The 15,809-nt window shown below is 59.4% G+C and overlaps 2 protein-coding genes across 4 annotated transcripts in view; both read left to right on the forward strand.

Annotated features, from left to right (window-relative positions):
• LOC128898689 (basic proline-rich protein-like) overlaps positions 1–15,809 on the forward strand; it is a 77,284-nt gene that overhangs the window by 33,933 nt on the left and 27,542 nt on the right. The window contains exons 4-5 of the mRNA XM_054174621.1: positions 9,268–9,939; positions 9,981–10,319. Coding sequence (XP_054030596.1) covers positions 9,268–9,939; positions 9,981–10,319 — 1,011 coding nt within the window. The remainder of the gene's footprint in view (positions 1–9,267; positions 9,940–9,980; positions 10,320–15,809) is intronic.
• SGMS1 (sphingomyelin synthase 1) overlaps positions 1–15,809 on the forward strand; it is a 110,170-nt gene that overhangs the window by 15,854 nt on the left and 78,507 nt on the right. For all 3 annotated transcript variants that reach the window (XM_054174729.1, XM_054174730.1, XM_054174731.1), the window contains exon 2: positions 12,016–12,135. The gene's annotated coding sequence lies outside the window, so the exon portion shown is untranslated. The remainder of the gene's footprint in view (positions 1–12,015; positions 12,136–15,809) is intronic.

Consider the following 15,809-nt stretch of genomic DNA (forward strand, 5'->3'; position numbering starts at 1 on the left):
TGCAAGCAGGACCACAGCTGATGGCTGCCAAGGAGTTCTGCTTTGCACTGAACTCAATTAATTCCCTGACAATTCTGTGATTCAGTTCTAGGATTCTTCTCCTTGACTCTGCTTTTGTAAGACCCCCATCCTCCTCCAGGATCTGCAGGGGGCTACAGGAAAGCTGGGGAGGGGCTTTTGAGGGTGTGAGGGAGGAATAGGACTGGGGGGATGGAGCCAAGCTAGAGGAGGAGAGATAGAGATTAGACCTTAAAAAGAAGTTGTTCCCCAGGAGGGTGGTGAGACACTGGCACAGGTTGCCCAGGGAGGTGCTGGAAGCCTCATCCCTGGAGGTTTTGAAGGCCAGGCTGGATGTGGCTGATCCTTGAGGTCCCTTCCAACCCTGACAGATCTATCATTCTAATCCTGCCTCCAGTTCTGCTGTCCCAGGCAGGAGAAGGACACAGAGCTGCTGGAGAGAGGCCAGAGGAGGCCACAAAGATGCTCCAAGGGCTGGAGCAGCTCTGCTGTGAGCACAGGCTGAGGGGGCTGGGGCTGTGCAGTCTGGAGAGGAGAAGGCTCCAGGGGGACCTCAGAGCTGCCTGCCAGGACCTGAAGGCATCCTGCAGGGAGGCTGCAGAGAGACTTTGCTTGAGGGTGTCTGGAGACAGGACAGGGGGCAATGGTTTGGAGCTGAGGCAGAGCAGGGTCAGACTGGAGCTGGGGAAGAAGTTCTTCAGTAGGAGGCTGGGGAGACTCTGGCACAGGCTGCCCAGGGAGGCTGTGGCTGCCTCCTGCCTGGGGGTGTTGAAAGCCAGGTTGGATGAGGCCTTGGGCAGCTGAGTGTAGTTGTAAGTTGTCCCTGGCTGTGGTGGGGGGCTGGAAGAGATGATCTCTAAGGTCCCTTCCAACCAAAGCAATTGTGTGATTCTATGTGGCAGTGAGGCTGCAGTCTGGGATAAGTACCCCACTGAGGGTAGGGCTGGGGGGCTGCCTCCCTCCCTGCTCCCCTTCCAGCAATTTGCTCCTGCTCTGGCAGGGGGGTTGGCCTGGATGAGCTTTTGACCTCCTTTCCAGCCCCTAACATTCTGTGGTTCTGTGATTCAGTTCAGGGGAACTGGCAGCTCCAAGTCTTTGCAGGTGGGTTTTAGGTGAGTGAAAGATTCCTGCTCCTGACCCTGAGCTGTGTCTTACTTTGGGTTATGTGGCTGGGGAGAGATGAATCCAAACCTGTGCTGAGGCCAAATCCCAGGCCAGCTGCAGGGTAAAGGTGAAATCTGTGGTACTGCTGGGAGAGCTGAGCTGGGGCTGCAGGCAGACCTCAGAGCAGCCTTGCAGGACCTGAAGGGCTCCAGGAGAGCTGGGGACGGACTCTGGACAAAGGGCTGGGAGTGCCAGGCCCAGGGACAATGGCTTTGAGCTGGGAGAGGAGAGATTGAGAGTGGAGAGGAGGAAGAAATTGTTGGCAGTGAGGGTGGGGAGAGCCTGGCACAGGCTGCCCAGGGAGGCTGTGGCTGCCTCCTGCCTGGAGGTGTTGCAGGCCAGGCTGGATGAGGCCCTGAGCAGCCTGGTGGGAGGTGTCTCTGCCCCTGGCAGGGGGCTGGAGCTGGATGATCCCTTCCAGCCCAACCCATCCTGTGATCACAGAGTCTTCTGTGCAAATGGGGACAAGGCCCTTAGCCTTCTCCCCTAGGCACAAGATACTTCTGCAGCCCCAGCAGCTCTGTCTCCTTTCCTGGAAGGTGTGGTTCCTTGCCATTATGTTCCCTGGGGGGGGGGAATGCATGGCTATGTTCAGGTCCCACTTGCAGGCACACCCCTGGGGCTCAGTTTCATTTTCCTGCCAATTTGACGTTTTTGCAGCTTCCATGAACTGTTCAAAGTGGAAGAGGCTGCTTGGTGTTTGGCAGTGTACTGGGGAACTTGACTGACAGCAGCACTGTAGGAGCTGGCCTCTGAAAAGGGAAGCAGTGCAAAGCCAGGGAGGTTTTCTTGGTCACCAGACTTGTTTGGAAGAGCTTCTGAATCCCTCACATCTGTGCAGTTGCAGCTCTCTGGCTCTTGGCTGCTGGTCTTTTCAGCTGGAACAGACCTCAGCAGGGAATTCCCTCCTCTCTCTCCCCACCCCAGTGCTTTGGTTTCTTCTGGGAGCTTGCCTGCCCTGCAGAAAGCAGTTTGGTAGCTGGATGCCAACAGCTGCCACAGCAGTGCTCAGGAGGAGAGAGGAGTGCGGCTCAAACACCAAACCCACCACAAAGCTCCTCCAGGCTGTTAAGGGAAAATGGGCAGGTGATGAGGACTGACAGCTGAGACACAATCAGAGAGGTACAGAGCTGGCAGGGCTGGAAGGGACCTTAAGGACCATCCAGTGCCAACCCCCTGCCATGGGCAGGGACACCTCACACTGCAGCAGGTTGCTCACAGCCACCTCCAGCCTGGCTGCAAACACCTCCAGGCAGGAGGCTTCCACCACCTCCCTGGGCAGCCTGGGCCAGGCTCTCACCACCCTCCTGGCCAACAACTTCTTCCTCACAGCCAATCTCAAGCTCCCCACTTCTCCTTTGGCTCCATCCCCCCCGGTCCTATCCCTCCCTCACCCCCTCCCAAGTCCCTCCCCAGCTTGCTTGCAGCCCCCTGCAGCTCCTGGCAGGCCACCAGAAGCTCTCCTGGGAGCCTTCTCCTCTCCAGCCTGCACAAGCCCAACTCTCTCAGGCTGTCTGCAGAGCAGAGCAGCTCCAGCCCTCTGCTCCTCCTCCTGGCCCTTCTCTGGACCCCTTCCAGCCCCTCCAGAGCCTTCCTGTGCTGGGGGCTCCAGAACTGCACATAGAGCTCCAGGTGGGGGTCTCAGCAGATTACACCAGGGTGGCTACACCAGGGAGAGGGAGTTGCTCCTACAGGTCAAAAGCAGGCTGGGCAGAGAGATTGTAAAGGTTGGAAAAGATGTCCAAGTTCATGGAGTCCAAGCATTACCCCAGCACTGCCAGGTCACCACTCAGCCATGGTTCTCAGCACCTCCCTGCATGTTTTTTGAGCACCCCCAGGGATATGTGCTCCATCACTGCCCTGAGCAGCCTGCTCCAGGGCCTGGCAACCCTTTCAGGGATGGAAATAGTTCCTAATGTCCAACCTAATCTTCCCCTGGCACATCTTGAGGCCATATCCTCTTGTCCTGCTCTGGCAGGGGGGTTGGACTCGATCTCTGGAGGGCCCTTCCAACCCCTGGTGTTCTGTGACTCTCTGTGATTCCTCTCACTTGTTCCTTTGTGTCCAGTTCTGGGCCCCTCAGTTTAAGAAGGACATTGAGAGACTTGAAGGTGTCCAGAGAAGGGCAACAAGGCTGGGGAGAGGCCTTGAGCACAGCCCTGTGAGGAGAGGCTGAGGGAGCTGGGGTTGCTTAGCCTGGAGAAGAGGAGGCTCAGGGGAGACCTTCTTGCTCTCTCCAACTCCCTGCAGGGAGGTTGTAGCCAGGTGGGGGTTGGTCTCTTCTCCCAGGCAGCCAGCACCAGAACAAGAGGACACAGTCTCAAGCTGTGCCAGGGGAGTAAACCTCCCCTGGCTGGAGGTGAGGAGAAAGTTCTTCCCAGAGAGAGTAATTGGCCCTTGGGATGTGCTGCCCAGGGAGGTGGTGGAGTCCCCATCCCTGGAGGTGTTCAAGAGGGGATTGGATGTGGCACTTGGAGCCATGGTCTAGCCATGAGGTCTGTGGTTGCAGGTTGGACTTGGTGATCTTTGAGGTCTCTTCCAACCTTGGTGATTCTGTGATTCCTTGGGAGGAGAGACCAACCCCCACCTGGCTCCACCCAGGCCTCCTCTCCCAGTCTGAACAACCCTCCCCTTCCCTCTACTGCTCCTCATCCCCACCCCCCAAAGCCAGAAGTCTGCTGAGGTGGTGTTCATGATGAGGAGACTGTGGCAGGGCAGCTCCTCCCTCCTGAAGGCCTGGCTGTGCCCCATGCCAGGGCCTGTCCCACCCCACATCTCCTCTTGTGTGGCTTCTTTTAGGAAGAGCAATGCTGAGGGGACTGGAACATCGGTCTGAGACCTGGGGCTGCTGAGCCTGCAGAAGAGAAGGCTGAGAGGGCAGCTGAGCAATGCTCAGCAAGAGCTAAAGGAGCTGTGGGGGGCAAGAGGCTGGGGCCAGGCTCTGCTGAGTGGTGCCCAGGGCCAGGCCAAGGGGCACAGAGTGGCAGGCAGGAGGTTGGATGTGAGCAGGAGGAGAAAGTTGTTTGGTATGAGGCTGCTGGAGGCCTGGAGCAGGCTGCCCAGAGAGGTTGTGGAGTGTCCTGGGGTGGAGAGCTTCCAACCCCCCCTGGGCACTGTGCTGCTGGGCAAGCTGCTGGGGGTGCCCTGCTGGAGCAGGGGCTGGGGCTGGGGGATGCCCAGAGGTCCCTTCCAACCCCACCTTGCTGGGGCTCTGTGTGAAAGGGGGGAGGAAGGAGCTGCAGCAGAGGTTCAGGCTGTCAAAGGCCCTGCTCTGGGTGTGCCTCCCCTCATATCTGTCTGAGGTGGGGACTGGCTCTCTGGAGGTGCTACTGCAGGAGGTTGGACTGGATGGTCTCCAGAGGTCCTTTCCAACCCCAGCTCTCCAGGTGCCAGTGCAGCTGAAAGGAGCTGGCCCAGCACGCTGCCAAGCTGAGCCTTAAAGCTGCCCAGTGCAGGGCACTCCACTGCTGCCCTTGGGAGCTGATTGCAGTGTCCAGCTCTGCTCATGGCAATCATTTCCTCCTGCAGCCCAAAGGGAATGTCCCCAGCAGCAAGTGGTCCCCAGCACCCCTTGTCTGCTCCATGGCACTCCTTGAGCAGAGGGAGTCTCCATGCTCCTGGTGGCCACCCTTGATGTGCTGGTCCATGATGAGAAGGTCTCTTCAGCCTTCTCTCCTCAATGCTGAACCAACCCAGGTCTCTCATCCAGGCTGAGCCCTGCATGCCTCTGAGCATTCTCCTGACCCTTCTCTGACCACTTTCCAGCCTGTCCACATCTGGTTTTGTACAGCAGGGACCAAAAGGGCAGGCAGGGCTCCAGGTATGGCTTGGCCAACACTGAGCAGAGTGGGACAGTAGAATAGAATTAACCAGGTTGGATAAGACCTTTGAGATCATCAAGCCCAACCTGTCTCCCAGCACTGTCTCATCAACTAAACCATGGCACCAAGGGCCTCATCCAGGCTCTTCCTAAACATCTCCAGTGGTGGTGACTCCACCACCTCCCTGGGCAGCACATCCCAAGGGCCAATCTCTCTTGCTGGGAACAACTTCTTCCTAACAATGACCTCTGTCCCTGCAGGTGATGCCCTTGGGGATGCCACCCAACATCCTGTGGGCTTGCTTTGCCTGCCCCTCACTCCTGCTGAGCTGCTTGGCTACCAAGAGGGACCACCCAGGTCCCTTTCCCTTCAGCCCTCTCCCCTCAGTGTTGAACAGCTCCAGGTCTCTCAGCTTTTTCAAAGCTCTTTTAGAGCCTCTCTGACTTCTAAGCTCTCATCCTGGAGATCTCCTTGCTGAACCACCACCTGGGAGTCAGCTGCTCCATGGCTGGACCTGGCCCCTTCCAAGCCAACCCACTCTATGACCCCATGTGTGTCTTCACAGGAGAGTGACACAGGTCCTTGGGGCTCTCTGTGGTAGGCCAATGACTTCCTTGGATTAACAGAGTTGCTGTGTCCTTTTGGCAGCCTGTGGAGAGGGAACTGTTGTGGACAAGGAAGCTGGAGATTGCTTTTATCACCCAACCTCTTTGTCTGCAGCAGCGGTGATGTGTAAATGGAACACTGCAAGGGGACTGCCTACTGCTCTTCTCCCTGGGGACAAGTGACAAGGGGGAATGGCCTCAAGTTGCACCAGGGGAGGTTTAGCTTGGACATGAGGAGCAATTTCTTCCCAGAAGGGTTGCCAAGGTGTGGAACAGGCTGCCCAGGGCAGTGGTGGAGCACATCCATGGAGGGGCTTCAAATCTTTGTAGCTGTGGTGCTGAGGGCCATGGGTTAGAGGTGCCCTGGCAGTGCTGGCTTAGTGCTTGGACTGGAAGGTCTCACAGAATCACAGAGCATTAGGGGCTGGAAGGGAGCTCCAAAGCTCACCCAGTCCAAGGCAGCTCACACAGCAACACATCCAGGGGGGTTGGAATCTCTCCACAGAGGGAGACTCCACAACCCCCCTGGGCAGCCTGCTCCAGGCCTCTGGCACCCTCCCAGGGGAAAACTTCTCCCTCCTCTGTCCATGCAACTTCCTCTGCCTCAGCTTCCAGCACTGCCCCTTGTGCTGGCACTGGGCAGCACCCAGCAGAGCCTGGCTCCAGCCTCTGGGCACTGCCCCTGCACAGCTTGAGCCCCAGCAAGGAGCTCACCTCTCAGGCTCCTCCTCTGCAAGCTCCAGAGCCCTCAGCTCCCTCAGGCTCTGCTCCTGAGGAAGATCTTCCCCTGCCTGCAGCAGCTCTGTGCCTCTGCCATGGACTCTCTCAAGCACTTCCCTGAGCTCCTTCCTGACCTGAGGGGCCCAGAGCTGGACACAAGATTCCAGCTGTGGCCTCAGCAGGGCAGAGCAGAGGGGCAGCAGAACCTCTCTCACCTCCTCCCCACAGCCCTTCTCATGCAGCCCAGGAGGCCCTTGGCCTTCTTGGCCACCACAGCTCATTGCTGGCTCCTGCTCAGCCTCCCATCCCCCAGCACCCCCAGCTCCTTGTCCCCTTCCCTGCTCTCCAGCAGCTCAGTGCCCAACCTCTCCTGCTGCCTGGGCTTCTTCTTCCCCAGCTGCCAGACCCTGCCCTTGCCCTTGGTGGCTTTCATTGCCTTGCTCCCTGCCCACCTCTCACAGAATCACAGAATTACTGAGGCTGGAACAGACCTCTGAGATCATCAAGTCCAGCTTCTGACCTAACACCACCACATCAGCTAAACCCTGCCACCAAGTGCTACATCCAGTCTTGAAGACCTCCAGTGATGGTGACTCCACCACCTCCCTGAGCAGTCCATTGCAGTACTTAATCCAGTGCAGTGCAGCCTTTCTGTGAGGAAGTGCTTCCTGATAGCTAACCTAAACCTCCCCTGCCTGTAACAACCCTTTGTGGTGTATGGAGGTGTTGAAGGCCAGGCTGGATGAGGCCTTGAGCAAGCTGGGCTGGTGGGAGGTGTCCCTGCCCATGGCAGGGGCTTGGCACTGGATGCTCTTTAAGCTCCCTTCCAACCCAAAGCATTCTGTGATTCCCTGATTTTATGATACTGCTGCTTCCAAGGGCCTTTGCTGCTGGCACATCAGTGTCTTCCTTGCATTGGGAACTGAAAGGGGGCAGCTCCAGGAACAAATCCAACCCAGCACACTCAGCACTTGGTGCCCTGTGGAGCTGCTCAGCTCAGGGGCAGCTGTTGTCAAGGGGGGTTGTGCCATGGGGTGGTTTTCAGTGATTGTTTTTCACATGCTAGCAGTGCTCTTTCTGGTGTTGTTCTGATCCCTCTAGACCAAGCCAGCAATGGGCACCTGCAGCCTGGGGACCAATGAGATTGAGAGCAGCCCTGCAGAGAAGGACTTGGGGTTGCTGGGTGGGGAGAAGCTGGCCAGGAGCCACCAGTGGGCACTGGCAGCACAGAAGGCCAAGGGCAGCCTGGGCTGCATCCAAAGCAGTGTGGTCAGAGCTGGAGAGAGGGATCCTGCCCCTCTGCTCTGCTCTGGGAAGACCTCACCTGCAGGACTGGGGCCAGCTGTTGGGCCCCAACATAGGAAGGACATAGACCTAAAGGGAACCAGCAAAGAGGGCTGGGGAGGGACTGTTCAGAAGGGGCTGTGGGGATAGGACCAGGGGCAATGGTTTGGAAGTGGAGCAGGGCAGAGCCAGGTTGGCCATCAGGAGGAAGCTCTGCACAGGGAGGCTGGGGAGACACTGGCACAGGCTGCCCAGGGAGGTGCTGGAGGCTCCATGCTTGGAGCCATTGAAGCTCAGCCTGGCTGTGTCCCTGGGCAGCCTGCTCTGGCTGGAGCTGGCCCTGCTGCCTGCAGGGGTTGGGGCCAGGCTGGGAGAGTTGGGGCTGTTCAGCCTGGAGAAGAGAAGGCTCCAGGCAGACCTCAGAGGAGCCTTGCAGTACCTGAAGGGCTCCAGGAGAGCTGGGGAGGGACTTTGGACAAGGGCTGGGAGTGCCAGGCCCAGGGACAATGGCTTTGAGCTGGGAGAGGAGAGATTGAGAGTGGAGAGGAGGAAGAAATTGTTGGCAGTGAGGGTGGGGAGAGCCTGGCACAGGCTGCCCAGGGAGGCTGTGGCTGCCTCCTGCCTGGAGGTGTTGGAGGCCAGGCTGGATGAGGCCTTGAGCAAGCTGGGCTGGTGGCACCACTGCTGCTGGGGGCAGGCACTGGGCAAGGCCCAGCCTGGACTCAGCAGCAGATGGGAACCAGGTTCAGGAGCTGGGTTCTGGAGCTGGATTCAGGAGCACAGGGATGGGGATGGAAGGCAGCAGGGACGGAGTCCTGCTGGGCCAGGGCCCAGGGAAGAAGAGGCTTGGCCCTGAGCATCCCTCAGCCTCCTCCTCTCATTTCGTGTTCCAGTGGTTGAGAATCCTCTCAGTGAAGAAGTTTCTTCTAAGGTCTCCCTCAGCCTCCTCTGCTCCACACTCCACACCCCCAGCTCCCTCAGCTGCTCCTCCCCAGCCCTCTGCTCCAGACCCTTCCCCAGCTCTCTTGCCCTTCTCTGGCTCTGCTCCAGCCCTCAAGCTCCTTCGGGCAGTGAGAGGCCCCAGAGTGAACCTGGGACTCATGGTGTGGCCTACCCAGTGCTGCGTTTGAGGGGCAGAATCCCTGCCGTGCTCCTGCTGCCCACACCATTGCTGCTCCAGGCCTTTTCTTGAGGAGATCTCAGAGCATTACCAAAGCCCCAGGAAGTGCCACCTGTGCCCAGCCCTGCAGTTGTGCCCTCAGTGTTGCTTGGGGAGGACAGGAAGCTTCTGCTGTCTTGGCAGTGGCTCACTGCTGTCTCTGGCACCTCATGGTGGCTGTGAGGCTTCAGAGCAGAGAGGGAGAGGCCACAGCTGGCAGGGAGCACCTCGGGAGGGCTGGTGGTGCCCAGCAGTTGGTGCTGAGTCATGATGTGCTTGTCAAAAATGTGTTTACATTGGGCAGCAGTAGTGCTGCTCCACCTCCTGGGGATTTGGGGAACCTTCCTTCCTGGAACAGGGGTGGGTTGGAGCCTGCAGCTGCCCTGCTGGCAGCAGCTGCCAGCACAGGGATGGCTCTGGAGGCTTCACAAGGCCTGGCAGACAAGGGAGTGCCCAGGGGATGGGAGGCGGTTGCTGGCACCAGTGACCACTGCAGTGGCTCCTGGCACTGAGGCCTTCCCCGAGGCGGCGAGGCCTTCCCCGAGGCGGCGAGGCCTTCCCCGAGGCGGCGAGGCCTTCCCCGAGGCAGCGAGGCCTTCCCCGAGGCGGCGAGGCCTTCCCTACAGCAGCGAGGCCTTCCCTACAGCAGCGAGGCCTTCCCTACAGCAGCGAGGCCTTCCCTGAGGCGGCGAGGCCTTCCCTACAGCAGCGAGGCCTTCCCTACAGCAGCGAGGCCTTCCCCGAGGCGGCGAGGCCTTCCCCGAGGCGGCGAGGCCTTCCCTACAGCAGTGAGGCCTTCCCCGAGGCGGCGAGGCCTTCCCTACAGCAGCGAGGCCTTCCCTACAGCAGCGAGGCCTTCCCCGAGGCGGCGAGGCCTTCCCCGAGGCGGCGAGGCCTTCCCTACAGCAGCGAGGCCTTCCCTACAGCAGCGAGGCCTTCCCCGAGGCGGCGAGGCCTTCCCCGAGGCGGCGAGGCCTTCCCTACAGCAGCGAGGCCTTCCCCGAGGCGGCGAGGCCTTCCCTACAGCAGCGAGGCCTTCCCCGAGGCGGCGAGGCCTTCCCCGAGGCAGCGAGGCCTTCCCTACAGCAGCGAGGCCTTCCCCGAGGCGGCGAGGCCTTCCCTACAGCAGCGAGGCCTTCCCCGAGGCGGTGAGGCCTTCCCCGAGGCAGTGAGGCCTTCCCCGAGGCAGTGAGGCCTTCCCTACAGCAGCGAGGCCTTCCCCGAGGCGGCGAGGCCTTCCCCGAGGCGGCGAGGCCTTCCCTACAACAGCGAGGCCTTCCCTACAGCAGCGAGGCCTTCCCCGAGGCGGCGAGGCCTTCCCTACAGCAGCGAGGCCTTCCCTACAGCAGCGAGGCCTTCCCCGAGGCGGCGAGGCCTTCCCCGAGGCGGCGAGGCCTTCCCTACAGCAGCGAGGCCTTCCCTACAGCAGCGAGGCCTTCCCCGAGGCGGCGAGGCCTTCCCTACAGCAGCGAGGCCTTCCCCGAGGTGGCGAGGCCTTCCCTACAGCAGCGAGGCCTTCCCTACAGCAGCGAGGCCTTCCCCGAGGCAGTGAGGCCTTCCCCGAGGCGGCGAGGCCTTCCCTATGGCAGTGAGGCCTTCCCTATGGCAGCGAGGCCTTCCTCCTATTTGGAGACTGCTGCTGGGTGTTCCTGGGGTCAGTCAGCTCCTTGCTACTAGAGGCCAGGACAGCAGAACACTTCCCAGGCATCTCTGCCAGGGGCTCAAAGGGCATTTGATTGCCAGCTTGTCACAGAGGAAGGGAGGAGTGCTGGGCTGGGGGTGTTCAGGGGCTGCCTGCCTGCACCTTCCTTGAAGCCCTTTGATGGATTTATGTAGAAGATGAGACACAAATGCAGCAGGAAGCCCCAGAATGAATGTGCTGAAGTCCAAGACCCAGCAAGAAAGGGCTCCAAGAAACCCAAACATCCAAGTGCAGGCTGCTGGCTTCCCCCAGGCACTGATTTGGAGTCAGTTCTGCTTCAGCAAACAGAACCTGGATGAAGGGACAGAGTGGAGCCTCCCCCAGCTGCCTGCTGGCACAGCACTGGCAGCAGAGGCTGACAGCCCTCAGGCTGTGCTGCCAGCCAGCCAGACCTGGGCAGGCTGCAGAGCTGGGCAGAGGCAACCTCCTTGAGGTCACCAAGGGCAAGGGTAGGGTCCTGCCTCTGGGGAGGAACAACCTCCTGCAGCAGGACAGGGGAGGGGAGACCTGCTGGGAAGCAGCTCCAGGGAGCAGCACCTGGGAGTGCTGGGGGCCAACAAGTTCCCCAGGAGCCAGCAAGGTGCCCTGGTGGCCAGGAAGGCCAAGGCTATGCTGGGGGGCACCAAGAGGAGTGTGGGCAGCAGGGCTAGTGAGGCTCTTCTCCCCTTCTGCTCCATCCTAGCCAGGCCACATCTGAATTACTGGCTCCAGTTCTGGGCTCCCCAGTTCCAGAGGCAGGGAAGTGCTGGAGAGAGTCCAGGGCAGGCTGCAAAGCTGCTGAGGGGCCTGGAGCAGCTCTGGCAGGAGCAAAGGCTGAGAGCCCTGGGGCTGAGAGCCTGCAGGAGAGCAGCCCCAGAGGGCAGCTGAGCAATGCTCAGCACGAGCTAAAGGAGCTGTGGGGGGCAAGAGGCTGGGGCCAGGCTCTGCTGAGTGGTGCCCAGGGCCAGGCCAAGGGGCACAGAGTGGCAGGCAGGAGGTTGGATGTGAGCAGGAGGAGAAAGTTGTTTGGTGTGAGGCTGCTGGAGGCCTGGAGCAGGCTGCCCAGAGAGGTTGTGGAGTCTGCTGGTGTGGAGAGCTTCCAACCCGCCCTGGGCACTGTGCTGCTGGGCAAGCTGCTGGGGGTGCCCTGCTGGAGCAGGGGCTGGGGCTGGGTGATGCCCAGAGGTCCCTTCCAGCCCTCCCCATGCTGGGGCTCTCTGTAGTGCTGTTCTACTGGGGTCTCCTCGTTGCCAGCTGGTGAGGAGGAAGAAACTGTTGAGAGTGAGGGTGGGGAGAGACTGGCAGAGGTTGCCCAGGTAGGCTGTGGCTGCCTCCTGCCTGGAGGTGTTGAAGGCCAGGCTGGATGAGGCCTTGAGCAAGCTGGGCTGGTGCGAGGTGTCCCTGCCCATGGCAGGGGACTGGCACTGAATGAGCTTTAATGTCCCTTCCAAACCAGCCCATTCTGGGATTCAATGAATATTTTAGCAGCAGTCTCCAATCTCTGTTTCTTCAGAAGTAATTCATGGCAGTAATTAATGCTAATTGGTTTTGTGTTTCTTTCAGCAGTTACTCTCAACTGAGTGAGGAGCAGCCAGCAGCAGCTCTCTTGAGCTCTAACTCCTGCATTCCTCCTGAGCTTCTCCCCTGATGAGTCCAGGGCCCTGGGCAGCAAAGCAGGTTTGGGTAAGTCCATGAATTCTGCACTTCTAAGCCCCTGTGTTTTGGGCTCTCCCTTCAACACTGTCTTTACTCTGACTGCTGTCAGATGTGACCTGAACTGGGGCAGGTTCTGCCCTGTGGCTTGCAGGGCCAGGTGTCCCTTTTGCTTTGAGTTAATGATGGTGCTGTGTGGATGCCGGGGCAGTGGGCAGCGCTGGCAGCACTCAGTGCTCCTCCCCTGGGATGTGTTTGTGTCCTCTGGCCTATTGGCCTGCAGCTGTGGGCACTGTGTCTTCTGACAGCTGGGAAAAAAAGGGGTGGCAGGTTTGCTTCAGGGAGGTTGGAATTTCAGAGCTTCCTAGAGGATCTGCTGGTTCTTTCCCTTGACTCTTAGCTTAGGCACTGCCCCTGCCAGCCTGGCACTGCCCCTACCAGCCTGGCACTGCCTGCTGGAGGGGCTGTACACAGCCCTCTACCTGCAGCACTCAGTGGACAATCTTAGCAGAGGGCCACTGAAAGAGCCCTGAGATGTTTACAATCCTGGAATAGGCTGCAGGGAGATGTCAGAGCAGCCTTGCAGTACCTGAAGGGCTCCAGGAGAGCTGGGGAGGGACTTTGGACAAGGGCTGGGAGTGCCAGGCCCAGGGACAATGGCTTTGAGCTGGGAGAGGAGAGATTGAGAGTGGAGAGGAGGAAGAAATTGTTGAGAGTGAGGGTGGGGAGAGCCTGGCACAGGCTGCCCAGGGAGGCTGTGGCTGCCTCCTGCCTGGAGGTGTTGCAGGCCAGGCTGGATGAAGCCTTGAGCAAGCTGGACTGGTGGGAGGTGTCCCTGCCCCTGGCAGGGGGTTGGAACTGGGTGCTCCTTAAGGTCCCTTCCAAGCCAACCCCATTCTGCCTTTCTGTGCTTTGTCTCAGTTGCTGGCAAGGTGTGTTGCAAACTCCTGGGGTCCCAAGCACATGGATGCCTCCTGGCTGACACCCAGAGCCCCGATCCAGTGCAGAGTTAAGCTGCTGCTGTCTCCTCAGGGGTGGTTTTTTCCCTCCTTGGTAGAAGGATATTTTCTTTTGCCCCAAGGAAGGACATTGGCTTCAGAGCACCTGAGCCTGAAAGTAACCCAGGAAGCCTTCTGTTCCATAAATCCCTTCCTCCTCCAGCCTGCCACTGGCTGGAGCTGCTTGCTGCACTCTCTTGTCTCTGAAACTCGAGAGGCTTCCAAGGAGGACTTTGCTGTTTGCAGTCCTGTTTCTGCTCCTGGCAGCTCAGAGAGCGAAGCTCAGGTAGCTGGCTGGCTAAGGACAGTCTGACAGTGGCAGTTTGAAGCAGAGGGCACAGTGTCTGCAGCTCCTGGGCTGTGCCTCCTCCTGGCTGGTGTTGAAGCTTGGTGCTGTCAGGCTGCTGAGGGCCACCAGATGTAGCTGGATGGAGCCCACGCCCTGCCGTGTGACAGTGCTTGTGCCGAAGCTGCCTGTGTAGAGACACAGCAGGCAGGGAAATGCAACTCCACCTGGGGCTACAAGGCTCTGGAGCCCTCAGGCTGCCCCATGAGATGGGCAACACTTGGCTGGAGCAGATACTAACCCCCCCCAGCACCAGCCCAGCTCCAGCCCCTTGTGAAATGCCAAGGGGAGGAGGTGACTGGAGGCTGGGGGTTGTTTGGTACACCTTTGGAGGGCTTCATAGCTGTGGCTGGCTGGCAATGAGGGGATATGGGTTCATGGTGGCCTTGACTGGTTAAGCCATGGCTTTGCTGCTAGCAATGCCTGAGTCTGAGCTTGCTGCTGGCCTGGCACATGAAGCTCTGCATATGCTCACCTCCTGCACTGCAGAGCAGCCTTTGCAGCAGCACCCACCAGCTGCTACAGCTTCTGCCTTCACTCTCTGGGAGACCCTCTGGGCCTTCTGCTCAGCTCCTGCCTGAATCCCCTTCTGACCTCCCACCCAGCCTTTTCCAGCTGCACAGGAGCTGCATCCACCAAAACCAGCAGCTGGAGGGAGGGGATTCTGCCCTTCTGCTGTGCTCTGCTCAGACCCCCCTGCAGTGCTGGGGCAGCTCTGGAGCCCTCAGCACAGCCAGGGACCTGTTGGAGCAGGGCCAGAGGAGGCCACAGCCAAGGATGTCTCTTTCTTTGTCCTGGGGCTGGCTCTGGCTGCCTTGGAGATTGAGTGAGGGCTCACAGGATTGCCCCTAAGGCCATGCACACCACTTCTCCTCCTGCTCCAGGAGCAAACCTGCTTCCTGTCCTGCTTTGCCTCCTCTTCACTTGAGCTTCATTGCTAGGACTTGGCTCTCAGTGTGGTAGCTTGCAGTTGGCCTTTGCTGTCTGAGGCCATCCCACCCCCTTCAAGTGGCTCATCCTCTACCTGAGATGCCTGGAGATAGGACAGGGACCTAGGAAACAGGGAAGAAAGGTTCTCCACTTGGATCCCAGTGCTTGAAGGGGGAAGGCCACCACGGGGAGGGTTTGTCTGCAAGGCTTTCACTGCTGTGAAGTGCAGCAGGGCTCTTGTGCAACACTTCTCACTTCAGATGAAGGCCAGCAGCTGACAGAATCCTGGAAGCACAGAATTGTCAGGATGGAAGGGAGCTCAAGGCTCAGCCAGTGCCAACCCCTGCCATGGGCAGGGACACCTCACACTGCAGCAGGTTGCTCACAGCCACCTCCAGCCTGGCTGCAAACACCTCCAGGCAGGAGGCTTCCACCACCTCCCTGGGCAACCTGGGCCAGGCTCTCACCACCCTCCTGGGGAACAACTTCTTCCTCACAGCCAATCTCAAGCTCCCCACTTCTCCTTTTGCTCCACCCCTGCAAGCTCCATTTGCAGCATGACCTCATCTTTGGGTAGAGCTGAAACTTGGTACTGTGCACCAAGGATGCCACCAGGGCCTCTCAGAGGGTGAAGGCTTCTTACAGGGTAACATTGCCTTTGCTCCAGAGAGGTGCTCTGCTTGCTGGTGCAGGGAGAAGGACCACATCTCCCTGGAGATGCTGGTGTTGGGCTGGTGGGTGGCTCTGGGAGGTGGGGGAGGGTGGAGGTGGAGTAATGTCCTTTGAATCAGAGCTGGTTTGACAGTTGAGGAAGGAATTGGCAGCTCTAAAAGAGGAGGAAAAAGAAATCAAACATTGAAGTGCTCCATGGGTTTTGTGTAGAGAAGAAAGACTCAGAGCAGGAGATGTTTGAAGATCCATGCTGGACTAAACCAACATGTGCCCAGGTGGGCAAGAAGGGCAGCAGCAGCCTGGCCTGCAGCAGCAATGGTGTGGGCAGCAGGGGCAGGGCAGGGCTTGTGCCCTGGGCTGGGCACTGGGGAGGCCACAGCTTGAGTGCTGGCTTCAGCTCTGGGCCCTCCCTGCCAGAAGGAGCTTGAGGGCTGGAGCAGGGCCAGAGAAGGGCAAGAGAGCTGGGGAAGGGTCTGGAGCAGAGGGCTGGGGAGGAGCAGCTGAGGGAGCTGGGGGTGTGGAGTGTGGAGCAGAGGAGGCTGAGGGAGACCTCCTTGCTCTCTGCAGCTGCTGAGAGGAGGCTGCAGCCAGCTGGGGGTTGGGCTAGTCTCAGGTGATAGGAGAGGAAATGGCCTCAAGTTGCCCTAGAGGAGGTTTAGGTTGGAGATCAGAAGAAACTTCTTCCCTTTTCTGGGCTCCCAGCCACTGGCCCAGGCAGCCCAGGGAGGTGGCTGAATCCCCATCCCTGGAGGTGTTTC

Source organism: Dryobates pubescens, chromosome 30 (assembly GCF_014839835.1).
Source record: "Dryobates pubescens isolate bDryPub1 chromosome 30, bDryPub1.pri, whole genome shotgun sequence".
NCBI lineage: Eukaryota > Metazoa > Chordata > Aves > Piciformes > Picidae > Dryobates > Dryobates pubescens.